Below are 27,919 nucleotides of genomic sequence, written 5' to 3' on the forward strand. Positions count from 1 at the left end.
GTCCCAGTGGGATCTCCGTGGGCAGGAGCATGCTCCAACTCTGCCTCCTGTGGAGCTGCTGGCCCCCTACGCTGGAGACTCGGTCTTCCTGACACCCCCAAAAGAAATATTGCAGAGACAGGGCTGTTGGGGTGGGGAGAAAACCTCTCTGGAAGGGAGTCATCTGAGGCAAATGCATTTGGCCATGGGGGCTGGCAGGGCCAGAGTGCCATGCTGCTCCTCTGCCTTGCCCAAGGCTCAGCTTCCCAGCAGGTAACATCTCTGCTGCCCACCCTGACTGGGCAGGCCTCACCTGTGCCCAGCGGGCCCTGGCATAGTGCAGAGTTGGGCTGCCCACTCCTCTTCCACGGACCGGTACACACTACAGCAAGGGCCAAGCCAGGCGGGTTCCTCCTTTGGGCCCTTCCTGGTGCTGGTGCCTGGCTGGGGGACTGCCCTACATCCAGGGGGTTGTAGAGGGACTCCTGGGCAGTGTTCGAAGCACCTGGGTGCCTGCTGCCAGGAGCAGTGTTCCTGTTTGGAGGGGAATTGGCCATTTTCCAGTGGGGCCTGACCCCCTGCAGCCTCCAGCTCAATGGGGAGGCAGGCAGAGTGTGGGGGCCCAGCCGCCCCTTGCTGCCCCTGGGATCCCAAAGGGGCTGTGCTGATAGACCCATTGCTGTGTTCCCAGCCCACCTGAGCTCACCCCGGCGTGCAGCCTCCCAGAGGCACCATTTAAAAAAAAGAAATGGGGGGGTGGGGTGCAACTTTAACCGTGATTCCAGGGGCTACTTAGACACTTGAAAACTCTAGTGTTTTGGCAGATAACTTAGCAATTAGCTGACAGGAGCCCTGGATCTAATTCCTATCAAAAAGAAAGAAAAGTAAATAACTATTAGTCCCACTCAGCTCTAATATTAACATATTCTGACATTTTGTGGCAAGTCACTTAAGGGACGCTGGTTGGGTTTAAAATTGTAATGTATTTTCTTACTTTGTTACTAATTCTGCAGAGAGAGAGAGAGAGAGCCCACGTCAGGACTCCTGGGTTCTATCTCAGCTCTGGGAAGAGAGTGGGGGGTCTAGTGGATTACAGCGGGGGGCAGATACATCTGGGTTCTATATAAGAACATAAGAACAGCCACACTGGGTCAGACCAAAGGTCCATCTAGCTCGGTTTCCTGTCTTCTGACAGTGGCCAATGCTGGGTGCTTCAGAGGGAATGAACAGAACAGGAATCATCAAGTGATCCATCCCCTGTCGCCCATTCCCAGCTTCTGGCAAACAGGACACCATTCCTGCCCATCCTGGCTAATAGCCATTGATGGGCCTGTCCTCCATGAACTTATCTAGTTTTTTTTTGAACCCTGGTATAGTTTTGGCCTTCACAACATCCTCTGGCAAGGAGTTCCACAGGTTGACTGTGACGAAATACTTTATTTTGTTTGTTGTAAATCTGCTGCCTGTTAGTTTCATTGGGTGACCCCTAGTGCTTGTGTTACGGGAAGGAGTAAATAACACTTCCTTATTTACTTTCTCCACACCAGTCATGATTTTATAGACCTCTATCATATCCCCCCTTAGTCATCTCTTTTCCAAGCTGAACAGTCCCAGTCTTATTAATCTCTCCTCATATGGAAGCCATTCCATACCCCTAATCATTTTTGTTGCCCTTTTCTGAACCTTTTTCAATTCCAATATATCTTTTTAGAGGTGGGACGACCACATCTGCACGCAGTATTCAGGATGTGGGCGTGTATAGAGGCAATAGGATGTTTTCTGCCTTATTATCTCTCCCTTTCTTAATGATTCCCGACATTCTGTTCGCTTTTTTGACTGCGCTGCACAGAACTAGCCACCATGACGCCAAGGTCTCTTTCTTGAGTGGGAACAGCTAATGCAGACCCCATCATTGTATACGCATAGTTGGGATGATGTTTTCCAATGTGCAACACTTTGCATTTATCAACATTGAATTTCATCTGCCATTTTGTTGCCCAGTCGCCCAGTTTTGTGAGATCCTTTTGTAGCTCTTCACAGTCTGCCTGGGACTTGACTATCTTGAGTAGTTTTATATCTTCTGCGAACTTTGCCACCTCCCTGTTTACCCCTTTCTCCAGATCATTTATGAATATGTTGAACAGCACTGGTCCCAAAACAGACCCCTAGGGGACCCCATTTACTTTTCTCCCTTCTCACCATTTATTCCTACCCTTTGTTTCCTGTCTTTTAACTGGAGTGCCTGGCAGTGCTTTCAGGATCATCTAACGAGCCTTAATTTAATATAATGACAAGCCTTTTGTTATCTTAATCACCCAGCCTCTGTGTATAAACAAACTCCCTGCCCCAAGGGGGAAGCCAGGAAGCAGCACAGAACTCATCACATATCACACTTGAGCTGTCTGGCAGTTATGAGCTCTCTGGGGCTAGGGCGTGCGAGGTGAGCAGACCTCCAGTCGGAAATTCAGGTGCGGGGAGGGTTGCCAACTTTCTAATCACACAAAACAGAACCCGGGGGGTGTCTCTGGAGCAGGCTCCTTGTCCATGGTCCCTGGGCTCTCTGGAGCTGTCAGGGTCCGGGTACCGGGGTGGGAGTGGGTTGAAAGAGGCTGTGTGGGGAGATGTGGAACTGGGGAGGGCTGACAGCAGCCTGCTCCCTCCTGCTCCTGAGCCAGGCTCGCAGCCCTACACCCTGCCCCACAAGGCTCCAGGCCAGCTCCGTGGGGTGAGTCTGGGAATGTAGCAGGACCCCCCAACCCTCTTTGGGTGGTTTCTGATCAGACAGTAACTACAAGGGGTCCCCCCAGGGCCTCCTGATGCGTTGGGGAAGTGGGTTAGGGTGTCTCAGGGAACACACGCACACGCGCCCAGCCCCTCAGGGCAGCGCATGCACCCACCCCCCTCGGCCACGGCTCACCCCCCAGCCCCTCCCGCCCTGGCTCTGCAGAGGCCATGGCCTGGGCAGTCAGCTAACCTTTGCCCAACTGTTAGCGCAGGGCCTGCCAGGCAGTGTGGGTGCAGCCATGAAGGGCAGCATGGGCCCCTGGCACCTTGGGCTAGCGGCCCGTTTGCCAGGCCCTCAGGTGGTAGCATCAGCCCCAGTTTGCAGGTGGGCAGTCAAGGCCCAGTCGGCCTGGCCTGGAAGCACACGGCCAGCTCACGCTGAGGGGCGGGGGGCGTGATCAGAGCAGATGGGTGCCGAGGTGGGTCTTGGGCACTACCCTGTGGATGGGCAGCGGTGCGGGGGCCTTGGGGCTGGAGTCAGCCAGCCCATAGGGGAGGAGGGCAGAGCGTGGCACACCAATCTGCTGCTGGCTCACTAGGAGTTCTGGGTCCTGTGCCGGCGATGGGGAGCAATGAGCGGAGAGGGCTCCTGCTGGAGACGTTACCGGTTTATTTTATGTTACTACGTACGAGAAGTCAAATCCCCAGTTGGCAGGTCCTGCTCGTCTGCCCTGGGTGGGCTCACTGTGCTGTTGCTGCCCTAGGCAGATGCGGCGTCTAAGCCCGGGGCACATACGAGAGCAGGGGAATGCAAGCTGGAGGGGCGGCCGGGACGCGCAGCTGGCGGCTGACACGGGACACCCTGGGGGCTCGTGCCCACGCTGGCTGTGTGCATGTCAGCTGGCCAGTGCCACCGCAGGCTGGGGAGCAGCTAAGCTACTCAGGGAGCCACCCTCGGCCCTGCGCTCCTAGGCACTGGCCATTGCGATTTCTCTGCCACCCACAGCCAGCCCCAGTGAGGCCGTGACATGCTATACGGGCAGGACACAAGGGGTGAGGTCTTTGCCAGGTGAAGAACGGGGGTCTCCAAAGAGGCAGCTCCCCCGGACGTTTGCTAGAAGCCAGCAGGGGTGCCCCAGACGGCTAGCTTGGCTGGATGCCCTGGAAGCCCCATCTCAGCTCTGAGGCGGGCATCTCTGCTGGAATGCGTGAGGCCGGCAGCTCGGGGGGGCTCAGAACTCGTACTGGGAGATGAAGGCCGTGACCCTGAAGATGTGCTTCCCAAGAAGAACCTTCCGGGCGAGTTTGCTCATTTCCAGCTCCACCTCCAAGGTGGCCGGCCCCACCACCGGGCTGGTGAGGATCAGCTCGCCAGTGTGCCGGTCGGAGCGCTGCACGGCGAAGACGCCCTGGCCCCTGCCACCCACAATGGCGAAGCGCAGGCTGTCGCCCACCAGGTGGGTGGTGGACATCTTGAAGAGCACCCTGGGCACGGTGCGGTTGGATTGGAGCGGCAGGTAGTGGAAGGAGATGGAGTTGGCGGCCAACTGGCAGGCTCTGCTGTTCATGGGGCATGGGTTGCGCTCACACTGACTGGGGGGAGACAGAATCATAGACGTGTAGGACTGGAAGGGACCTCGAGAGGTCATCTAGTCCAGTCCCCTGCCCTCCTAGCAGGATTAAGTATTATCTAGACAATCTCTGACAGGTGTTTGTCTAACCTGGTCTTAAAAATCTCCACAGCCTCCCTAGGCAATTTATTCCAGTGCTTAACCACCCTGACAGTTTTTCCTAATGTCCAACCTAAACCTCCCTTGCTGCAATTTAAGCCAATTGCTTCTTGTCCTGTCCTCAGAGGTTAAGAACAATTTTTCTCCCTCCTTGTAACAACCTTTTATGTACTTGACAACTAAACAACCCCAGTTTTTTCAATCTTCCCTCGTAGGTCATGTTTCCTAGACCTTTAATCATTTTTATTGCTCTTCTCTGGACTTTCTCCAATTTCTCCACATCTTTCCTGAAATGTGGCACCCAGAACCCGGACACAATACTCCAGTTGAGGCCTAATCAGTGCATAGTAGAGCGGAAGAATTACTTCTCGTGTCTTGCTTACAACACTCCTGTAACACTTACAACAAACCCAGAATGATGTTTGCTTTTTTTGCAACAGAGTTGCACTGTTGATTCATATTTAGCTTATGGTCCACTATGACCCCCAGATTCCTTTCTGCAGTACTCCTTCCTAGGCAGTCATTTCCCACTTTGTATGTGTGCAACTGATTGTTCCTTCCTAAGTGAAGTACTTTGCATTTGTCCTTCTTGAATTTCGTCCTATTTACTTCAGACCATTTCTCCAGTTTGTCCAGATCATTTTGAATTTTAATCCTATCCTCCAAAGCACTTGCCACCCTTCCCAGCTTGGTATCGTCCACAAACTTCATAAGTGTGCTCTCTATGCCATTATCTAAATCACTGATGAAGATATTGAACAGAACCAGAACCAATCCTTGCGGGACCCCACCCGTTACGCCCTTCCAGCATGACTGAACCACTGATAACTACTCTCTGGGAACGATTTTCCAAGCAGTTTTGCACCCACCTTATAGTAGCTCCATCTAGGCTGCATTTCCCTAGTTTGTTTATGAGAAGATCATGCGAGACAGTATCGGAAGCCTTACTAAAGTCAAAATATACCACGTCTACCGCTTCCCCCCATCCACAAGGCTTGTTACCCTGTCACAGAAAGCTGCCCGGTTGGTTTGACAGGATTTGTTCTTGACAAATCCATGCTGACTGTTACTTATCACCTTATTATCTTCTAAATGTTTGCAAATCAATTGCTTAATTCTTTGCTCCACTATCTTTTCGGGTACAGAAGTTTAGCTGACTGGTCTGTAATTCCCCGGCTTGTCCTTATTTCCCTTTCTATAGCTGGGCACTAGATTTCCGCTTTTCCAGTCTTCTGGAATCTCTCCCGTCTTCCATGAATTTTCAAAGATAATTGCTAATGGCTCAGACATCTCCTCAGTCAGCCCCTTGAGTATTCTAGGATGTATTTCATCAGGCCCTGGTGACTTGAAGACATCTAACTTGTCTAAGTAATTTTTAACTTGTTCTTTCCCTATTTTAGCTTCTGATCCTACCTCATGTTAACTGGCGTTCACTGTGTTAGACGTTCCATCACCACCAACCTTCTTGGTGAAAACCGAAACAAAGAAGTCATTAAGCACCTCTGCCATTGCCACCTTTTCTGTTATTGTCTCCCCCCCCATTGAGTAATGGGCCTACCCTGTCCTTGGTCTTCCTTTTGCTTCTAATGTTTTCTTGTTTCCTTTTATGTCCCTAAATAGTTTGATCTCGTTTTGTGCCTTCGCCTTTCTAATTTTGTCCCTACAGACTTGTGTTATTTGTTTATATTCACCCTTTGTCATTTGACCAAGTTTCCACTTTTTGTAGGACTCTTTTTTTGAGTTTCAGACCGTTGACGGTCTCCTGGTTAGGCCAGCGTGGTCTCTGGCCAGACTTCCTGTGTTTCCTACGCAGGGGGATAGTTTGCTCTTGTGCCCTTAATCATGTCTCTGAAAAACTGCCAACTGTCAGCTTTTGTTGATAGCACCTACCCAAGGGGCTTGCAGGGACTCGGCACTCCTCCCAGCCTGGGTGCCGCAGGGGAGCCATGGGCTGCTGGTCTGCACGCATGGAAACACTTACTAGACGGAGGTCTTGACGTAGCTGGTGTTGAGCCTGGGCTGGGGGCACTTGGGGCGCACGCACCAGTAGCCCCCAAAGACATTGACGCAGAGCTCGCCATGGCTGCAGTTGTGCTGATTGTCGGTGCATTCGTCCACATCTGGCAGAGCAAACAAAATCCCCCAGATCCTGGTGTGAATGCAACTGGTTCCCTTCCACGGTGGGGCCAGGGCCTCACCCTTCCCCGGCCTACCCAGCTGTGGCCACACACCCTGCCAGTGTTGTTTAACCCCCGGGTGCTGAGCCGGTGTCTGCCACAGGGGCGAAGATGGGGGCCAGTGGACATTTGCCTCTTCAGGATTAGGTTGGTGCCAAGGCAAGGGGTGCCCAGGTACCCATGGAGCCCTGGGTCCCAAGGGGGGCACAGGTAACACTAGGCCTCGGTATCCTAGGGGGCTTTGGCAGCAGCCTGGCACTCAGGCAGAGGGGCAGAGCTGATCCCGGGCCCATGGGTACTGAGGGGGCTTTAGAGTGGGATGATGCCACAGAAGGGTCCAGACCTCCGAGCGGTGTCAGACCCATGCCCATGGGCACCCAAAGGGGCTTCAGCTCGCCATGTGGCTGAGCTGAGTGCAGAGGCGGGCTCTGGGCAGGGGCAGGGCTGCACAGGAGCTCAGAGCTGGGTTCCATTTGCAAGCTGTGATGCAGTGACCCCGCAGGGCATGAGGCCTCTCTCCCCTCCCCTGATGCAGGTGCTGCTCACCGGTGCACGTGTTCTGGTCGGCATGGAGCAGGTAGCCCTGGGGGCAGACACAGTGGTAGGAGCCGGGCAGGTTGACACAATCGTGCACGCAGAGGCGGGTCTGCCAGCTGGCCTGGAAGAGCTGGCACTCGTCAACATCTGGCCATGGAATAGACAGTGGAGATTCTGGGGAGTGGGGGTTCAGGAAGAGTGTGACACCCAGACCACCCCCCAACCTTGGGCCCTCACAGCCTGGCCGGTGCTGGAAACCCCCCAGCCTCCACCCCACAATGGGTGGTCCAGGGTACCCCAGTGCCATGCAAGAGCCTCCCCTGGGGTTCCCTGGCTGGTGCTGGCCACTCCTTCATGGCTCTCCCAGGCCACGTCCCTGGGCCCCGGGGTGCTGACGCTGGGCGGGTCCCTTGTTGGGAGGGGCAGGGGCAAAGCTAGTGCAGGGCGCTGCTGGGGCGGCCTCGGTGGGGCTGGGCCTGCAGGGGGTTAGACATGCCCCAGCCCGGTTTGCAGAGTGTGGCGAGGGAGCCAGGGTACCTTGGCACACGCCGCCGGCCCGCAGCTGGAAGCCGGTGTCACAGGTGCAGTGGGGCGAGCGCAGGCGGGCGTCTGTGCAGCGGGGCTGGCGACTGAAGGACGAGGGGCTCAGCGTCACCCAGGCTGCAGCGGCAGGGGGAGACAGCTGTTAGCTCCCCTGGTCGGCGGCAGGCGGAGCCCAGCCTGGGGCATGGCACGAGCTCGCTCATGTGCTCTGGGCGTCCCACAGCCCTGGGCACCGTGTGGGAGCCGCTCCTGAGGCAGGGGGCCTCCCACCTCCTGCACCACCCTGCCGTGGGTTGGGCAGGGAGCGGCGGGGTTGGCTAGGGGGCATGGGAGTTTGGGGTGGTGGTCAGAGGGTGGGGGTGTGGATAGGGGTCGGGGTAGAAACAGGGGGTTGAATGGGGGCAGGGGTCCTGGGGGGGGGCAGCCAGGAACGGAGGGGAGGGGGGTTGGTTGGGGCGGCGGGGGTGTGTGGATGGGGCGGGGTCCAGGGGGGGCCCATCAGGGAACAGGGGGGGTTGGATGGGGCAGGAGTCGGGGGGGGGGGCGGATAGGAGGTGGGAGCTGGGCCACGACCCCCTCCCCTAACCAGCCCTCCATACAATTTCCGAAACCCAATGCAGCCCTCAGGCCAAAAAGTTTTCCCGCCCCTGGTCTAGGTGGTGGGAATAAGGGTGTGTGACTTTTGCAGGGGTTGCTCCAGCTGCCTGCATGGATGCTATGGCTGCCCCTTGGTAACCTGAGACCCAGGAGGGGGATATGACCAGGTGGCTCTTGGCCCGGGAAGCGAGACACAGGCCGGAGGAGAAGCAACGGGCAGGGCAGGGCCCAGGCTGCTGGCAGCCAGACAGTCTCCTCTGGCTTGGGGCGCAGGGGGAGGGCCAGAGCCCTGGCTCTGGGCTCCCCTCCCCCCAAAATGGACTTGGCTGAAAGTCACTGATTTCAGTGCTAACAAGTTCTGCCCTACGCTGTGTTCCTGTCGACTAATAAACCTTCTGTTTTACCAGCTGGCTGAGAGTCCCGTCTGACTGCGGAGTTGGGGTGCAGGGCCCTCTGGCTTCCCCAGGAGCCTCGCCCAGGCGGACTCGCTGCGGGAAGCACATGGTGTGGAAGGGGATGCTGAATGCTCCGAGGTCAGACCCAGGAAAGTGGAAGCTGTGGAAGCTTCTTGCCCTGGCGACAGCCTGCTCAGAGAGAGGAGGCTCCCCCAGAGTCCTGCCTGGCTCCGTAGGGAGCAGTTCCAGAGCAGCGCCCCGGGACTCCGTGACACATGCACACACACACAGCTCTCCCCTGCAGCATGCACTCCCACGCCCACACACTCACCCCCCTCTTTTCCCTGCACACACACGCGCACGCGCACACACTTCTTCCCTGCACCATGCACACATACACACCCATTCCCTGCATTGGGTGCACACACAGAAACCCCTTCCCTGCACCGTTTGCACATACACCCCCCTCTTCTCTGCACCATTTGCACACACACACACACACACCTTCCCTGCACCAAACACACACATACCCCCCTCTTCCCTGCACATTGCACACACACAACACTCCTCTTCCCTGCACCGTGCGCGCACACAGACACCCCCTCTTCTCTGCATCGCAGACGTGTGCACACACACGACTGATCCTCTCTGCAGATGCCCCTTCCAGAGGTGAGAGGAGCGAGGGGCCGGGGCCTGGTCTGTACCTACAGGAGTAGATGGGGGTCTGGCAGTTACTGCCTGACCAGCTGCTGGGGCACAAGCAGGTGAACCGCCGCACGTCCTCCACACAGGTCCCGCCATTGGCACAAGGGCTGCTGGCGCAGTTGCTGGTAGCTGTGGGGAGAGGAGAGATGCTGGTTATCGATAACCGGGAACGTGAGGACAAAGCTCAAATCATAGAATCATAGAATATCAGGGTTGGAAGGGACCTCAGGAGGTCATCTAGTCCAACCCCCTGCTCAAAGCAGGACCAATCCCCAACTAAATCATCCCAGCCAGGGCTTTGTCAAGCCTGACCTTAAAAACTTCCAAGGAAGGAGATTCCACCACCTCCCTAGGTAACGCATTCCAGTGTTTCACCACCCTCCCAGTGAAAAAGTTTTTCCTAATATCCAACCTAAACCTCCCCCACTGCAACTTGAGACCATTACTCCTTGTCCTGTCCTCTTCTACCACTGAGAATAGTCTAGAACCATCCTCTTTGGATCCACCTTTCAGGTAGTTGAAAGCAGCTATCAAATCCCCCCTCATTCTTCTCTTCTGCAGACTAAACAATCCCAGTTCCCTCAGCCTCTCCTCATAAGTCATGTGTTCCAGACCCCTAATCATTTTTGTTGCCCTTCACTGGACTCTCTCCAATTTATCCACATCCTTCTTGTAGTGTGGGGCCCAAAACTGGACACGGTACTCCAGATGAGGCCTCACCAATGTCGAATAGAGGGGAACGATCACGTCCCTCGGTCTGCTCGCTATGCCCCTACTTATACATCCCAAAATGCCATTGGCCTTCTTGGCAACAAGGGCACACTGCTGACTCATATCCAGCTTCTCATCCACTGTCACCCCTAGGTCCTTTTCCGCAGAACTGCTGCCGAGCCATTCGGTCCCTAGTCTGTAGCTGTACATTGGGTTCTTCCGTCTTAAGTGCAGGACCCTGCACTTATCCTTATTGAACCTCATCAGATTTCTTTTGGCCCAATCCTCCAATTTGTCTAGGTCCCTCTGTATCCTATCCCTGCCCTCCAGCATATCTACCACTCCTCCCAGTTTAGTATCATCCGCAAATTTGCTGAGAGTGCAATCCACACCATCCTCCAGATCATTTATGAAGATATTGAACAAAACTGGCCCCAGGACCGACCCCTGGGGCACTCCACTTGACACCGGCTGCCAACTAGACATGGAGCCATTGATCACTACCCGTTGAGCCCGACAATCTAGCCAACTTTCTACCCACCTTATAGTGCATTCATCCAGCCCATACTTCTTTAACTTGCTGACAAGAATACTGTGGGATACCGTGTCAAAAGCTTTGCTAAAGTCAAGAAACAATACATCCACTGCTTTCCCTTCATGCACAGAACCAGTAATCTCATCATAGAAGGCGATTAGATTAGTCAGGCATGACCTGCCCTTGGTGAATCCATGCTGACTGTTCCTGATCACTTTCCTCTCATGTAAGTGCTTCAGGATTGATTCTTTGAGGACCTGCTCCATGATTTGTCCAGGGACTGAGGTGAGGCTGACTGGCCTGTAGTTCCCCGGATCCTCCTTCTTCCCTTTTTTAAAGATTGGCACTACATTAGCCTTTTTCCAGTCATCTGGGACTTCCCCGTTTGCCATGAGTTTTCAAAGATAATGGCCAATGGCTCTGCAATCACAGCCGCCAATTCCTTTAGCACTCTCGGATGCAACTCGTCCGGCCCCATGGACTTGTGCACATCCACCTTTTCTAAATAGTCCCTAACCACCTCTTTCTCCACAGAGGGCTGGCCATCTACTCCCCATGTTGTGATGCCCAGTGCAGCAGTCTGGGAGCTGTCCTGGTTAGTGAAGACAGAGGCAAAAAAAGCATTGAGCACATTAGCTTTTTCCACATCCTCTGTCACTAGGTTGCCTCCCTCATTCAATAAGGGGCCCACACTTTCCTTGGCTTTCTTCTTGTTGCCAACATACCTGAAGAAACCCTTCTTGTTACTCTTGACATCTCTTGCTAGCTGCAGCTCCAGGTGCGATTTGGCCTTCCTGATTTCATTCCTACATGCCCGAACAATATTTTTATACTCTTCCCTGGTCATATGTCCAACCTTCCACTTCTTGTAAGCTTCTTTTTTATGTTTAAGATCCGCTAGGATTTCACCGTTAAGCCAAGCTGGTCGCCTGCCATATTTACTATTCTTTTGACTCATCGGGATGGTTTGTCTCTGTAACCTCAACAGGGATTCCTTGAAATACAGCCAGCTCTCCTGGACTCCTTTCCCCCTCATGTTATTCCCCCAGCGGATCCTACCCATCAGTTCCCTGAGGGAGTCAAAGTCTGCTTTCCTGAAGTCCAGGGTCCGTATCCTGCTGCTTACCTTTCTTCCATGTGTCAGGATCCTGAATTCAACCAACTCATGGTCACTGCCTCCCAGATTCCCGTCCATTTTTGCTTCCCCCACTAATTCTTCCCTGTTTGTGAGCATCAGGTCAAGAAGAGCTCCCCCCCAGTTGGCTCGTCTAGCACTTGCACCAGGAAATTGTCCCCTACACTTTCCAAAAACTTCCTGGATTGTCTATGCACTGCTGTATTGTTCTCCCAGCAGATATCAGGAAAATTAAAGTCATCCATGAGAACCAGGGCGTGCGATCTAGTAGCTTCTGCGAGTTGCTGGAAGAAAGCCTCATCCACCTCATCCCCCTGGTCCGGTGGTCTATAGCAGACTCCCACCACTACATCACTCTTGCTGCTCACACTTCTAAACTTAAATAAATCAACTCAGGCACAAACACTGGGATCGCTCAGTGTCATCTTTGACTCCTACTCACCATGCTACTCAGCTGTCCCACCTGCCGTCCTGCCTCCCCATCCCCCGCCTCCACCCGTCCTGCCTCCCCATCCCCCGCCCCTAGCCGTCCTGCCTCCCCCCTCCCTCTACCCATCCTGCCTCCCCATCCCCCGCCTCTAGCCGTCCTGCCTCCCCCTTCCCTCTACCTGTCCTGCCTCCCCCATCCCCCGCCTCCACCCGTCCTGCCTCCCACCGGGGCAGGTGTGGGGCAGGGATTGGGGCAGAGGCGGGGCAGAGATTGAAGTGGGCGTGTGGGTGGGGATTTGGGGCAGGCGTGGAATGGAGATTGGGGCAGGCAAGGGGGCAGGGATTGGGGCAGGCATGTGGGTGGAGACTCGGGGCAGGCGTGGAGCAGGGCAGGTGGGGGGCAGGGATCGGGGCAGGCATGTGGGTGGGGACTCGGGGTGGATAGGGGCATGGGGCGTTGATCAGGGCGGATAGGGGCATGGGGCGGTGATCAGGGCGGATAGGGGCATGGGGCGGTGATCAGGGCATGGAGCAGGGATCAGGACAGGCGTGGAGCGGAGATCGGGGCAAAAGTGTCTGTGAGGATCGGGGTGGATAGGGGTGTGGGGCAGTGATCAGAGCGGGGGGGCAGAGGGAATGGGGCAGGCATGTGGGTGTGGACTCGGGGCGGGTGTGTGGGTGCGGACTTGGATCGGGGCGGGCGTGTGGGTAGGGACTTGGGGTGGATGGGGCATGGGGCAGTGATCAGGGTGGGGATCGGGGCAGAGGTGGGACAGGGATCAGGGTGGGCATGTGGGTGGGGACTTGGGGCAGGCGTGGAGCAGGGCAGGTGGGGGGCAGGGATCGGGGCAGGCATGTGGGTGGGGACTCGGGGCGGGCGTGGAGCGGAAATCGGGGCGGAGGTGGAGCAGAGATTGGGGCGGGCAGACATCGGGGCGGGCGTGGGGCGCAGATCGGAGCAGGCGGGGATCGGGGCAGGCGAGGGGCAGGAATCGGGGCGGAGGTGGGGCAGGGATCGGGCCGGGCATGGGTTCTGGAACAAAAGGTGCTGGCAGTGGCAGCTCTGCCCAGGATGGCTGCCACAGTCCCTAGCCGTGGCTCCGTCCCTTTGCCAGTCCCTGGAGGCCCCTCGGCCCCTCTCCCAGCGTGGTGCTCTGCCCGCCCGGGGCGGCCCCGCAGCCGTACTCACTCTGGCAGAAGGGCTGCTGGCCGCTCCACGTCCGGTCCTGCAGGCAGGTGCGGGACTCGGAGCCCACCAGCCGGAAGCCGGCCTCACACAGGAAGTGCACCTCATGCCCCACCGTGGCCTTCTCGCCCAGCTTCCTGCCATTGAGGGGTGCCGTCAGGTGGGGACAGCTGTCTGGGGAAGGGGAACGGGAACGGGGTTAGGGTTAATCCCCCGTCAGCGCCCTTCAGCATGCTGCAGCAGGGATCAGACACCGCAGGCCGACTCTTGCCCCTTTCCCAATACATCCCACCCACCCTGGGTGAGCAGAGTCAGCAGAGCCCCCTGGCACGCCACCAGCTCCACCCACTTAGATCTGGGGGCTCAGCTAACCCCAGCTGGCCAGCTAGCCCACGGAGAGCTAGGCAGGATCCAGCCCGATGATGGCTGCAGCTCACCACGGCCCCTTTGGCCTCAGCCGCCCCGGTCTGGAGAATTCTTTGCCGACCTACCTACATCCCACGGGGCACGACGTGTTCACAGCCTCGAGCGATCTACCCGCTCCAGGTTGGCCTAATTTTTAGGCGTGGCCCAGGCCTCAAAGCAGTAGGTAGGGATGGAGCTGGCAGTGCAGGAGAGAGCCAGAGAGCGAGGGACACCCGTGCCCAGGTGCAATGCAGGGGTGTGCTGGAGGCAACCGGCTCAGGGCAGCCCCACAAAGCCAATGTCCGCAGTACAGCACCGGGGCACCCAACAGGGTTGCCAACTTTCTAATTGCAGAAAAACGAACACCCTAGCCCCGCCCCTTCCCCAAGGCCCCACCCCACTCAACACATTCCCCCTCCCTTGGTGGCTCACTCTCCCCAACCCTCACTCACTTTCCCTGGGCTGGGGCAGAGGGTCGGGGTGTGGGAGGGGGTAAAGGCTCTGGCTGGGGGTGCAGACTCTGGGGTGGGGCTTGGGACGAGGGGTTTGGAGTGCAGGAGGGGGCTCCAGGCTGGGGCCCGAGGGATTCTGAATGTGGGAGGGGGCTGCGGGTTGAGGTAGGTTGGGGTTGGGGTGTGGGAGGGGGTGAAGGCTCTGCGCTGGGGATGAGGGGTTTGGGGTGCAGGAGGGGGCTCCAGGTTGTGGGGTGGGGCCAAGGGATTTGGAGTGCGGGAGGGGGCTGCGGGTTGAGGCAGGGCTTTGGGGTGCAGGAGGGGGTATGGGTTCTGGGCTGGGGGCGCGGGCTGTGGGGTGGGGCCGGGGATGAGGGGTTTGGGGAGGTTCGGGGCAGGGGCAGGGGCAGGGGGTTGGGGCTCAGGCTTACTGTGGGCGGCTGGCAGTCAGCGGTGCAGCGGGTCTGAGGCAGGTTTCCTGTCTGTCCTGGCACCGCGCTGCACCCCGGAAGCAGCCAGCAGGTCCGGCTCCTAGGCGGGGTGAGGGGAGGACAGGAGGCTCTGCACGCTGCTCTCGCCCGCAGGCACTGCCTGCCCCAGCACCCATTGGCCGCGGTTCCCGGCCAATGGGAGTGCGGAGTCTGTTTTTGGGGTGGGGCAGCGCACAGAGCCCCGTGGGTCTTTCCCGCCCCTCCGCCTAGGAGCTGCTTCCGGGGCACAGCGCGGTGTCAGGACAGGTGGGGACTAGCCTGCCTTAGCCCTGCAGCACCGCCGGCCGGACTCTTAACAGCAGTGCTGACCGGAGATGCCAGGGTCCCTTTTCGACCAGGCATTCCGCTCGAAAACCGGCCACCTGGCAACCCTAGCACCCAGTGCCACCCACCAGAGGCGTTTGCACCAGCTCTGCCGGGGGAGACCGGTGCACCAGAGCTTGCATTACCGTTGCGCTTCGTGGCCTGCTTGTGGATGTTGCTTTGCAGGACCGTGAGCTGCTTCTTGAGGCTGCGCATCCCCTGCAGCTGGATGGCCTCCTGCGTGGACAGCAGCTTCTGCATCTGCTGAATGGTGCTCAGCACCTGGCGCTTGCTCAGGCAGTCCTGGGGGCAAACACACGTGTCCCCCGGGGTCTGGCTGCGCTGCAGTGCAAGGCCAGAGTAACAGAACTCGAGTCAGCAGGCCCCGGGCATGCTAACCTAGGGTGTGAACAGCTATACCCATTTGTAACCCCACAGAGGAACTGTGGAACCCTGGGTCCCAACCTCGGGCACTGCCTTACATGGGCCCACATCCAGCCACCCATCTCCCCGACTTCCTACCACCCGCTCAAAACATGGCCCCTGGGCCCTTTGCTCGCGGTGCGGTGTCGGGAAACATGACAGTCCAGAGGTCACCGAAAGTCGGCCCACGGGATTGTGGGATAAGTTTGCGGGACATGAGTCCAGTGCGGCTGCATCTACACTGCAAAGCAAGAGGGTGTGAACCCTGGGTCCTGACTTGACTCAGATTTGGACCCTTCATCCTCGTGGGGTCCTGGGAGCCTGGGTCTGAGCCTTGGTTTAGCATGATTTGTGTGTGGACGGAAGAAGGATAAAGCCTGAGTTCAAGCTCCAGGCTTACAGTGCAGTGTAAACGTACCCTTAAGGGCCAGTCCTGAGCGGAGTGCACAGAAATCTCCCCAAAGGCTGTAGCCAAATGCTGCTGAGTCCTGGGAGACGCCCCTGGCAGCCATGGCCCATCCCCATCACCTCACACCCTGGAAAACCCCATTCATTGGAGCGGCAAACAGCGGAGAGGCGAACAGAGGGAATTTGCCTGGGATCTGTCTGAGAGGAGGTACGTTAAGGGCTGCATTAGGGAGGCTGTGTTGGTGAGTATCTGAGTGTCTGTTGTGGGGACAGTTTGACCTTGTGCTTGATTGGTGGTTTGAAAAGTGTGAATTGGGAGTGCTTTGTTCCAGGTGAGCCCTGAGTGGGCCTGACTGCTCTAAAAAGCCAGTCAGCTGTGGACCAGCTGAGCAGCGAACAGCAGAGAGGCGAACAGAGGGAGTTCGCCCGGGGAGAGCCCATTGAGGCTTACATCTCGCCGGCTTCTCTGAGTAGTTACTACAACTCCTGAGGAAGCTCGTAGAAGGAAGGTAATATGGATGGGGGGTGTTCAGCTGTTGTGACCTGCACTGGACGTGCCACATTTGTCTTTCTTCCACAGGACAGAAGAGACTTTGTCTGTACAAAGTGCAAGCTGGTCTCCATACTGGAAGAGAAGGTTCAAGGTCTGGAGCAACTGGTATCGACCCTGCGTTGCATAAGAGAAACTGAAGATTTCCTGGACAGACGTCAGGATATGCTTCTACGGACACAATGTTCTGAAGATTCAGAGCAGGCTGCACTGCAGAGACAGGACAACGGTGAAGAAATTTGGCAGCGTGTGACCTCCAGAAGAAGAAAGGGGAGCGTCCATGTACCAGCAACGCAGATACAGGTAAGCAACCGTTTTCATGTTCTCTCCACAGGTACTAATGCGGAGAGTGGACTAGATGATACGTCTGAGGGAAGGGAACAGAAGGAGACTCCGGCGATTGGAAGGCATGAGATGCACTGTCCTAGGGTTGGGGGTTCCATGACCACCGCTCCCAAGAGAAGGAGGCGGGTGGTGGTGGTCGGGGACTCTCTCCTCCGGGGGACTGAGTCATCTATCCGCTGCCCCGACCAGGAAAACCGAGAAGTCTGCTGCTTGCCAGGAGCTAGGATTCATGATGTGACGGAGAGACTGCCGAGACTCATCAAGCCCTCGGATCGCTACCCCTTCCAGCCTCTCCACGTGGGCACCAATGATACTGCCAAGAATGACCTTGAGTGGATCACTGCAGACTACGTGGCTCTGGGAAGAAGGATAAAGGAGTTTGAGGCGCAAGTGGTGTTCTTGTCCATCCTCCCCGTGGAAGGAGAAGGCCGGGGTAGAGACCGTCGAATGATGGAAGTCAACAAATGGCTACGCAGGTGATGTCGGAGAGAAGACTTTGGATTCTTTGACCATGGGATGGTGTTCCAAGAAGGAGGAGTGCTAGGCAGAGATGGGCTCCACCTAACGAAGAGAGGGAAGAGCGTCTTCGCAAGCAGGCTGGCTAACCTAGTGAGGAGGGCTTTAAACTAGGTTCACCGAGGGAAGGAGACCAAGCCCTGAGGTAAGTGGGGAAGTGGGATACCGGGAGGAAGCACGAGCAGAAGAGCGCGAGAGGGCAGGGCTCCTGCCTCATACTGAGAAAGGGACGATCAGCGAGTTATCTCAAGGGCCTATACACAAATGCAAGAAGCCTGGGAAACAAGCAGGGAGAACTGGAAGTCCTGGCACAGTCAAGGAATCATAGAATCATAGAATCATAGAATATCAGGGTTGGAAGGGACCTCAGGAGGTCATCTAGTCCAACCCCCTGCTCGAAGCAGGACCAAGTCCCAGTTAAATCATCCCACCCAGGGCTTTGTCAAGCCTGACCTTAAAAACCTCTAAGGAAGGAGATTCTACCACCTCCCTAGGTAACGCATTCCAGTGTTTCACCACCCTCTTAGTGAAAAAGTTTTTCCTAATATCCAATCTAAACCTCCCCCACTGCAACTTGAGACCATTACTCCTCGTTCTGTCATCTGCTACCATTGAGAACAGTCTAGAGCCATCCTCTTTGGAACCCCCTTTCAGGTAGTTGAAAGCAGCTATCAAATCCCCCCTCATTCTTCTCTTCCGTATACTAAACAATCCCAGTTCCCTCAGCCTCTCCTCATAAGTCGTGTTCCAGACCCCTAATCATTTTTGTTGCCCTTCGCTGGACTCTCTCCAATTTATCCACATCCTTCTTGTAGTGTGGGGCCCAAAACTGGACACAGTATTCCAGATGAGGCCTCACCAATGTCGAATAGAGGGAAACGATCACGTCCCTCGATCTGCTCGCTATGCCCCTACTTATACATCCCAAAATGCCATTGGCCTTTTTGGCAACAAGGGCACACTGCTGACTCATATCCAGCTTGTCGTCCACTGTCACCCCTAGGTCCTTTTCCGCAGAACTGCTGCCTAGCCGTTCGGTCCCTAGTCTGTAGCGGTGCATGGGATTCTTCCGTCCTAAGTGCAGGACCCTGCACTTATCCTTATTGAACCTCATCAGATTTCTTTTGGCCCAATCCTCCAATTTGTCTAGGTCCTTCTGTATCCTATCCCTCCCCTCCAGCGTATCTACCACTTCCTCCCAGTTTAGTATCATCCGCAAATTTGCTGAGAGTGCAATCCACACCATCCTCCAGATCATTTATGAAGATATTGAACAAAACCGGCCCCAGGACCGACCCCTGGGGCACTCCACTTGACACCGGCTGCCAACTAGACATGGAGCCATTGATGTGATTGGAATAACAGAGACTTGGTGGGATTACTCACAAGACCACCGGACCAGTGGGATGAAGTGGATGAGGCTTTCTTCCGGCAACTCATGGAAGTTACTAGATCGCAGGCCCTGGTTCTCATGGGAGACTTCAATCACCCTGATATCTGCTGGGAGAGCAATACAGCGGTGCACAGACAATCCAGGACGTTTTCGAAAAGGGTAGGGACAATTTCCTGGTGCAGGTGCTGGAGGAACCAACTAGGGGCAGAGCTCTTCTTGACCTGCTGCTCACAAACCAGGAAGAATTAGTAGGGGAAGCAAAAGTGGATGGGAACCTGGGAGGCAGTGACCATGAGATGGTTGAGTTCAGGATCCTGACACAGGGAAGAAAGGAGAGCAGCAGAATACGGACCCTGGACTTCAGAAAAGCAGATTTTGACAACCTCAGGGAACTGATGGGCAGGATCCCCTGGGAGAATAACATGAGGGGGAAAGGAGTCCAGGAGAGCTGGCTGTATTGTAAAGAATCCTTATTGAGGTTACAGGGACAAACCATCCCAATGTGTAGAAAGAATAGTAAATATGGCAGGTGACCAGCTTGGCTTAACAGTGAAATCCTTGCTGATCTTAAACACAAAAAAGAAGCTTACAAGAACTGGAAGATTGGACAAATGACTAGGGAGGGGTACAAAAATATTGTTCAGGCATGCAGGAGTGAAATCAGGAAGGCCAAATCACACTTGGAGTTGCAGCTAGCAAGGGATGTTAAGAGTAACAAGAAGGGTTTCTTCAGGTATGTTAGCGACAAGAAGGTGGTCAAGGAAAGTGTGGGCCCCTTACTGAATGAGGGAGGCAACCTAGTGACAGAGGATATGGAAAAAGCTAATGTACTCAATGCTTTCTTGGCCTCTGTCTTCACAAACAAGGTCAGCTCTCAGACTACTGCACTGGGCAGCACAGCATGGGGAGGAGGTGACCAGCCCTCTGTGGAGAAAGAAGTGGTTCGGGACTATTTAGAAAAGCTGGACGAGCACAAGTCCATGGGGCCGGATGCCCTGCATCCGAGAGTGCTAAAGAAGTTGGCGGATGTGATTGCAGAGCCATTGGCCATTATCTTTGAAAACTCATGGCGATCGGGGGAAGTTCCGGATGACTGGAAAAAGGCTAATGTAGTGCCCATGTTTAAAAAAGGGAAGAAGGAGGATCCGGGGAACTACAGGCCAGTCAGCCTCACCTCAGTCCCTGGAAAAATCATGGAGCATGTCCTCAAGGAATCAATTCTGAAGCACTTTGAAGAGAGGAAAGTGATCAGTCAGCATGGATTCACAAAGGGCAAGTCATGCCTGACTAATCTAATTGCCTTCTATGACGAGATAACTGGCTCTGTGGATGAGAGGAAAGCAGTGGACGTGTTGTTCCTTGACTTTAGCAAAGCTTTTGATACGGTCTCCCACAGTATTCTTGCCAGCAAGTTAAAGAAGTATGGGCTGGATGAATGAACTATAAGGTGGATAGAAAGCTGGCTAGATTGTTGGGCTCAACGGATAGTGATCAATGGCTCCATGTCTAGTTGGCAGCCGGTATCAAGTGGAGTGCCCCAAGGGTCAGTCCTCGGGCCGGTTTTGTTCAAGTTTGCACATGACACTAAACTGGGAAGAGAGGTAGATATGCTGGAGGGTAGGGATAGGATACAGAGGGCCCTAGACAAATTTAGAGGATTGGGCCAAAAGAAATCTGATGAGGTTCAACAAGGACAAGTGCAGAGACCTGCACTTAGGACGGAAGAATCCCATGCACCGCTACACACTAGGGACCGAATGGCTCGGCAGCAGTTCTGCAGAAAAGGACCTAGGGGTTACAGTGGACAAGAAACAGAATATGAGTCAACAGTGTGCCCTTGTTGCCAAGAAGGCCAATGGCATTTTGGGATGTATATGTAGGGGCATTGCCAGCAGATCGAGGGACGTGATCGTTCCCCTCTATTCGACATTGGTGAGGCCTCATCTGGAGTACTGTGTCCAGTTTTGGGCCCCACACTACAAGAAGGATGTGGAAAAATTGGAAAGAGTCCAGCGGAGGGCAACAAAAATGATTAGGGGACTGGAACACATGACTTATGAGGAGAGGCTGAGGGAACTGGGCTTGTTTAGTCTGCAGAAGAGAAGAATGAGGGGGGATTTGATAGCTGTGTGACGAAGCGGGACTGTTCTTAATGTTTCCTCTGAATATTGTCGGGGTCCTCAGTTTCCCCTGGGCAGTTCTTAAGAATCTAGGTGGTGGGGTAAGGGTGTATGATCATTGCAGAGACACAGAGAATGGCCGACACCCTGTTTCCTGGCAACTGATGGCCTGGGCCCTTCTCCCCCCTTCCCCCCCTCCCCCCCGCAAGGTGAGAGCTAAAGGGTTGGAGAACAAAGGAATCAGGTGATCTCCTGGCCCGGGAAAGGGACAAAGCCCAGAGGAGGATGGGCTGGAGGGAGTTTCAGTTTGGGGCTGGCTGGGACGTGGAGTGAAGTGCAGACGTGGTTGTCTGGCTCACTGCCCCCCAAAATGGACCCAGCTAAGGGGTCCTGTTCTCTGCACCTGCAAGCTCTGTTTTAGACCATGTTCCTGTCGTGTAATAAACCTTCTGTTTTACTGGCTGGCTGAGAGTTACGTCTGACTGCGGAGTTGGGGTGCAGGACCCTCTGGCTTCCCCAGGACCCCGCCTGGGCGGACTCGCTGGGGGAAGCGCACGGAGGGGCAGCTGAATGCTCCGAGGTCAGACCCAGAAAGGTGGAAGCTGTGTGAGCTGTGTGCCCTGGAGACAGGCTGCTCACAGAAAGGAGACTTCCCCAGAGTCCTGACTGGCTTCATGGGGAACAGTTCCAGGGACTCCGTGACAAGCTGCTTTCAACTACCTGAAAGGGGGTTCCAAAGAGGATGGATCGAGACTGTTCTCAGTGGTAGCTGATGACAGAACAAGGAGTAACGGTCTCAAGTTGCAGCGGGGGAGGTTTAGGTTGGATATTAGGAAACACTATTTCACTAGGAGGATGGTGAAACACTGGAATGCGTTACCTAGGGAGGTGGTGGAATCTCCTTCCCTAGATATTTTTAAGGTCAGGCTTGACAAAGCCCTGGCTGGGATGATTTAGTTGGGGATTGGTCCTGCTTTGAGCAGGGGGTTGGACTAGATGACCTCCTGAGGTCCCTTCCAACCCTGATATTCTATGATTCTATGAACAAGGGAAAGGCAGGATGTTGGGGCAGGATCCAGGCCCGTGACTGAGATTTTCAGCAGGGCTGTCAGAATGCTCCGGCCCAGGCAGGCAGCCAGGAGATTCAGCCTCTGCCCTAGCATCACAGGGAGCAAAGACAGGGACATGGGGCAGGATCGGGGGCACTGCAGAGGCGTCAGGGAATTTCCTGCCCTGATTTCAGCAGGCTGCAGTTCAGCATCTCTTAACACCTCTTTATGCACCAGCACTGAGTGCCGGGGGTACCCTGATGGGCTGAGAGGCAGGATAACAAGAGCGGGCCCTCGGGCCAAGTTATACCTTAGAGTCGGTGGGGCAGAGACACAGGTGTAGCTGACACAGAGCTGGAATCCGCAGGCTGTGTTTTCTGAAGGGCGACTCCAGAGATCGCTCAGATACTTCAGCCAGGTAACTATTGCCCAGAGCCCCCAGCGCCCTGCATTCGAAGCCTGAGCTCGGCTGTCGTTTCAAGGGCTGCCGAGGCTTGCTGCGGGGCGGCTGGGAGCCCCTTTGGGGACGCTGCTGGTTGGTGCTCCTCATCACTAGCACAAAGCCCACACGGCTGCCTCCGTCTGATTGTCCTCTCTTCCGCATCGGATTTAAGACACTTCACAACTGTGCTTCAGGCCCACGTGCTCCAGGGATCCCCAGCTCTCCAGACCCACTGTCTGCGGCACACTCTTGGGACTGCTGCAGACAGAGCCCCGCTCCACAGCAAGGTCCTTCCTCGTGTGGGCTTCCTGCAGCCCGCTCCCCTCCTGCGTACTGCGGCCACAGCTGCTGTACAGCTGCTCCGCAGGCCATTCCCCAGCTGGGGGGAGGTGTATGCGGACTGTAGTGCAGGGGACAGGGTGTGTCCTAGGGTTGCATTAGCCTTTTTCATGGCCACATCATGTTGGCGGCTCATGCTCGTCCTGTGATCAACCAATACAGCCAGGTCTTTCTCTCCTTTGTCACTTCCAACTGACCAGTCCCCAGCTTAAAGCAAAACTGCTTGTTTGTTGTGAGTCTCTGAGTACATGACCTTGCATTTTGCACTCTTAAATTTCATCCCATTTCTATTACTCCAGTTTTCAAAGTTCTCCAGATCTTCTTGTATGACACTCTGGTCCTCCTCCGTACTGGCAATACCTCCCAGCTTTGTGTCAGCCGCAACTTTTATTAGTACACTCCCGCTTTTTGTGCCAAGATCGTTAATAAAAATGGTAAATAAGACTGGTCCCAAGACGGATCCCTGAGGAACTCCACTGGTAACCTCCCTCCAGCCTTACAGTTCCCCCTTCAGTGTGACCCGTTGTAGTCTGCCCTTTAACCAGTTCCCTTCCCATCTTTCAATTCTCAGATTAATCCCAGTTTAATTAATAATTTCCAAAGTGGAACTGTATCCAGTGCTGTACTAAAATCCAGACAGACTAGATCTAGTACAGTTCCTTCATCTAAAAACATCCGTTCTCTTCTCAAAGCAGAGCAGGTTGGTCTGGCACCATTGTAGACCTGTGTTATATTTTATTCCAATTACCTTTCACATCTATGTCCTTAACTACTTGCACTTTCAAAATTTGTTCCAAGACCTTGCATACAATTGAGGTTAAACTAACGGGCCTGGAGTTTCCCGGATCACTTTTTCCCCTTTCTTTAAAAGCGGGGCTTTGTTAGCAATTCTCTGGTCATTCTCCTTACCTGGGTGCTGCTGAGTGGCAGGTGCAGGACACACAGGGCCACCAGGGCCTGCACCACAAGGAGCCACATCACGCAGGAGCTGGGCTGGGGGTGAAGATCCTGTGACACCCGGGGACAGCTGAGGGCTGGCTCCTTCCTGGCAATGGCTCAATCAACTACACAGATGGGAATGAGGGAACACACACAGTAAGGGGGATAGCAGCTCATGGACTAGGGTCAGTTCCACTGGCCCCATCTGCCCTGGCACCAACCCCCAAGCTGGGGAAGGGGTGCAAGGAGAGGGAAGTGGGCCCTGGTCTTTCCCCCAGGTTTCCCTGTGGTTTGCATTGTCACCTGCTGCCCAATGCCCAACCCATCATCCCCATCCCACTGCAAGCACCACACCCTTCATGAGGCTTCCCCACCAGAGGGGCCTTCAGAAATAACCTGCTGGAGGCAGAAAAATCACAAGAACCCCCCCCAAATACCGCTCAGAATTGACCAACCAGCCAGTCCCTAATGGCATCCCCCCGGCAACCACCCCAGCGATGGCATCGCCCTGACAATGTCCCTGACAACCCCCACCCAGTGATGACATACCCCCGGCAATCCCTTGCGGTGGTATCCCCCCAGCAACGCCCCCAGGGATGGCATCCCCCTGGCAACACCTCTTGCAATGGCATCCCCACAGCAACCCCCAAGACAATCCTCCACCCCGTGCGATGGCATCCCCCTGGCAACACCCCCTGTGATGGCATCCCCCCGGCAACCTCCCCCCGGTGATGGCCACCCCCCTGTGATGGCATCCCCCCCAGCATTCCCCCTGTGCTGGCATTGCCCTGGCAACTGCCCCCTGCGATGGCATCCCCCCCGGCTACCACCCCTGCAGTGGCATCCACCCAGCAACTGTCCCCTGTGATAGCATCCACCCAGCATTGCCCCCTCCCCAATGGCATCCCCCAGCAAACCCTCCCTCTCATGGCATCCCCCAGCTATCCCCCCTGCAACATCATCCCCCCCAGCAACCCCACCTGCAATGGCATCCCCCGGCAATTCCCCTTGCAATGGCATCCCCCCACAACCCCCCGCCCCATGATGGCATCTTCTCGGCAACTGCCCCCTGTGATGGCATTGGCCCAGCAGCCACCCCCTGCGATGGCATGCCCCCAGCAACCCAGCCTGTGATGGCATCCGCAAGGCATCCCCCTCATGACAGCATCCCCTGGAAACCCTGCCCCACGATGGCATCCCCCGGCAACCCTCCCCTGTGATGGCATCCCTCCCCGGCAACCTCCCCACCACGATGGCATCTCTCTGGCATTCCCGCTGTGATAGTATCCCCCTGCCATCTGCCCTGTGATGGCATCCCCCCCGAAACCACCCCCTGGTGATGGCATCCCCCTGGCATTCCACCCTTGCCATGGCATCCCTCCCAGCATCTCCCCCTGCGATGGCATCCCCCCGTGAGGGCATCGTCCTGGTGAATCAGGAGCGTGGCCAAGAGCAGCCTTTGAGGAGCTGTGGCCCTTTCGCTCCATGCCCTCCACCCACCCCTGCTGCTGTCCCAGCCGCCAGGGCCTGTGGGAGTCTTCAGGGCAGCTCTCGAGGACCGGACCAGGCTGGCATACGGCAGAGGTGCCAGCACCCCAGTGAGTGGGAAGAGCTCTGTTCCTTAGAAGGAGCCGGCACAGGGAAGATCCCAGCCTCCCTCCTCTGTCAGCGGCCATGCCCGCTGCACTGCTCCCCGAACTCCAGCCAGGCTAGGAGCTCCCCCCACCGGGCCAGTGCCCCTGCAGGCCCAGGAGGCCCCTGCACAAGGAGGCCTGTCTTCTCTCTCTCAGAGCCCTGCAGGAAGATGCGGCGCTCTGCTCCCCTCCCTTGTGCCTGGGGCCCCTGCAGACCCTGCTTTAGCCAGTGGCAGGCAGACAGACCGAGCAAGCTGTGGCGGAGTCTCCGGGAAGGTCTGGCTCAGAGCCTCCTGCAGCCCCTGGGCTCTCTGAGAAGGGAGAGCTCCTGCTGCAGCAGCAGGGGCCTCTCCCTGGCACAGGGGAAGGCCAGCCCGCGGGCGGAAAAGCAGAGGTTGTTTGTAAGATGCAGGTTCCTGGCTTGCAACCCCTTACTCTCGCTCCTGCCCACCACGAGCTGCAATTTATCCTCCCCAACCATGTGTTTGTTGGTTTTTCCCCGGGCTCCGGCGGAGGAAGGGCAGCGAGTGGTAGGAAACTTTTCCCTTGGCACCAGCCCCTTTCTCCCCCCCCCCCCCAGATCAGGACATTTTGGGCCTTTCATCTGCAGAGTCTGTTGCTAATGCTGGTCACGCAATCAGCAGATGCCGGCTTTGCCCGAGGAACTCAGTGCTCTAGGGTCCCTGGGCAAGGTGCTGTTCACGCCAGCGCTTGCAGCTAGAAAGCAGGGCCTGGGCTGGGGCATTCTTTGGGGCCATTCCCCGCGCTGCCCCTTCCCACACCCTGATTTCAGGGGCAATTCCCACATCTTCCTAGCCCAATAGCTCACCCCAGCTCCCACCGTATAGCTGCCTACGGGGATCACACTCGGAGCTCGCAAGGCCTTCAAAGCAAGGACACCAGCTGTTATTTGTCTGTATAGTGCTATGCACACACAGTGCTGTATAAATATTGAAGAACTGACTTAAACAACAGTACCTCCCACTAGGCTGTGAGCCCCCAGGGAACCCGCTAGAGAACTGCAGGGAAACGATACAGGCTGCAGAAACACAGAGCAAGTGAATGCAAAAAAGGGCTTTTACAAGTATACCAAGTGGAGGCGGGGAGACGCAGTCAGAGGAGATTGGGTACTGAATAAATGATGAAGGGGGTGAAGTTAGTGACTCAGAGGTGGTGAAGGCACCCAGCTCCCATCTAAACTCTGTCCAGCAAGACAGAAAAAGGGACGGGGGTGGGGAGTGTGGAACAGGAATGGACCCCCGGGAGCACCCCTCGCTCCCAGGGGAGAGGCATAACTCATTATCGAGCTGGGGCCAACCCCAGCTAGAGTGTCACAGCTTTCATGAATTCCCTGACTGGCCCAGTAGCAGAGTGAAGGAGGGACTGGCCATGTGGGAAACCATATGGGCTGCATGGAAGCCCCAGTTTAGCCACTAATTAGGCCTTTTCAAGAAGTGGGCATAGAGGCCCCCAAACAGCCGTTTGGCACGACTGACACCCCTCCTCCAGCAGACACACTCCTGCCTATTCAACAGCCATAGCTGGGCAGCACCCCTGTGGGCAGCTGGCTCTCTGGCATGCCAGCATCCGCCTGCAGCTGATTGACCAGGGCACAGTGGGTTTTCCAGAGTGTCTCCCATCCATGTAGTGACCAGCTTGGAGCCTGCTTAGCAAGCATTCAGCAGCATATCCCTAGGGTCGAGTGGGTTTGTCAAGTGACCAGGATGGTGTCATAGGGCTTGGCTGCCCCATAGCGCCCCCGCTGGCCGAGTATGGCTCTGCCTCAGTTTCCTCTCATCCAGTTCACAGCAGTTTTCCATCCTGTAACTCCCCTCACTTGGGGTTTATTGGCAAAACAACCTTCCAGGCACAATCCCCAGAGAACCCACTCCCAGCCCTTTCTAGCTGGAGTCCTTTCACAGGCCTCTGCCTGCCTTGTCTACCTCTAGCTCCAAGAGGCCAGCAGGCAAATGCCCTCTGCTGCTCTCCTGGCTTCCCCCGGTTTCTCAGGGTCTGACTTGCAGGCTGACTCCCTAGCGACCTTCCCCATATCAGCCGCTCTGGGCTGCCTTTGCAGCTTCCAGCCTCTGGGACAGGGCAGCTTCTTCCAGGCCTCCTGCAGGGCCTTCCACAGGAACTCCCTGGGCTTCCCCTCCAAACTGGGGTCTCTGCCCAGGGGTTTATCAGGCCATTACCTGAGCCCAGTTAGTCCTGCCCCGCTCCTAGCTAAGATTCTGTTCGTTAGCAGAGGTGGGGCTGATTGACAGGGCTAGTGGGAAATCAGGAAAGAGATCCTGGAGTCATCGTGGATAGTTCTCTGAAGACGTCCACGCAGTGTGCAGCGGCAGTCAAAAAAACGAACAGGATGTTAGGAATAAGAACATAAGAACAGCCATACTGGGTCAGACCAAAGGTCCATCCAGACCAGTATCCTGTCTGCCAACAGCAGCCAACTCCAGGTGCCCCAGAGGGAGCAAACCTAACAGGTAATGATCAAGTGATCTCTCTCCTGCCATCCGTCTCCACCCTCTGACAAACAGGCTAGGGACACCATTCCTTACCCATCCTGGCTAATAGCCATTAATGGACTTAGCCTCCATGAATTTATCCAGTTCTCTTTTAAACCCTGTTATAGTCCTAGCCTTCACAACCTCCTCAGGCAAGGAGTTCCACAGGTTGACTGTGCGCTGTGTTTGTTTTAAACCTGCTGCCCATTAATTTCATTTG

At 55.8% G+C, this 27,919-nt stretch overlaps 1 protein-coding gene across 1 annotated transcript; it reads right to left on the reverse strand.

The window, feature by feature from the left end:
• Positions 1-3,361: 3,361 nt before the first annotated feature.
• Positions 3,362-22,442, reverse strand: LOC114020955 (fibulin-7). The gene is made up of 8 exons (XM_037878079.2): positions 22,149-22,442; positions 15,181-15,376; positions 13,387-13,557; positions 9,391-9,516; positions 7,685-7,807; positions 7,157-7,294; positions 6,415-6,553; positions 3,362-4,296 (listed from the first exon to the last, which is right to left on the reverse strand). The coding sequence occupies exons 1-8, from the start codon at positions 22,440-22,442 to the stop codon at positions 3,936-3,938; spliced, it is 1,548 nt and encodes a 515-aa protein (XP_037734007.2). The 3' UTR covers positions 3,362-3,935.
• Positions 22,443-27,919: the final 5,477 nt, after the last annotated feature.

Source organism: Chelonia mydas, chromosome 12 (assembly GCF_015237465.2).
Source record: "Chelonia mydas isolate rCheMyd1 chromosome 12, rCheMyd1.pri.v2, whole genome shotgun sequence".
NCBI classification, from domain to species: domain Eukaryota; kingdom Metazoa; phylum Chordata; order Testudines; family Cheloniidae; genus Chelonia; species Chelonia mydas.

Excerpts from the sequence above, each read along its gene's own strand:
- LOC114020955 (XM_037878079.2), bottom strand. The coding sequence starts at position 22,442 with ATGCGGAAGAGAGGACAATCAGACGGAGGCAGCCGTGTGGGCTTTGTG. Across the intron at positions 7,808-9,390 it reads CCAGACCCCCATCTACTCCT|CCTGGGTGACGCTGAGCCCC; the intron begins GTAGGTACAGAC and ends CTGCCGCTGCAG. Across the intron at positions 6,554-7,156 it reads CGACCAGAACACGTGCACCG|ATGTGGACGAATGCACCGAC; the intron begins GTGAGCAGCACC and ends TTGCTCTGCCAG.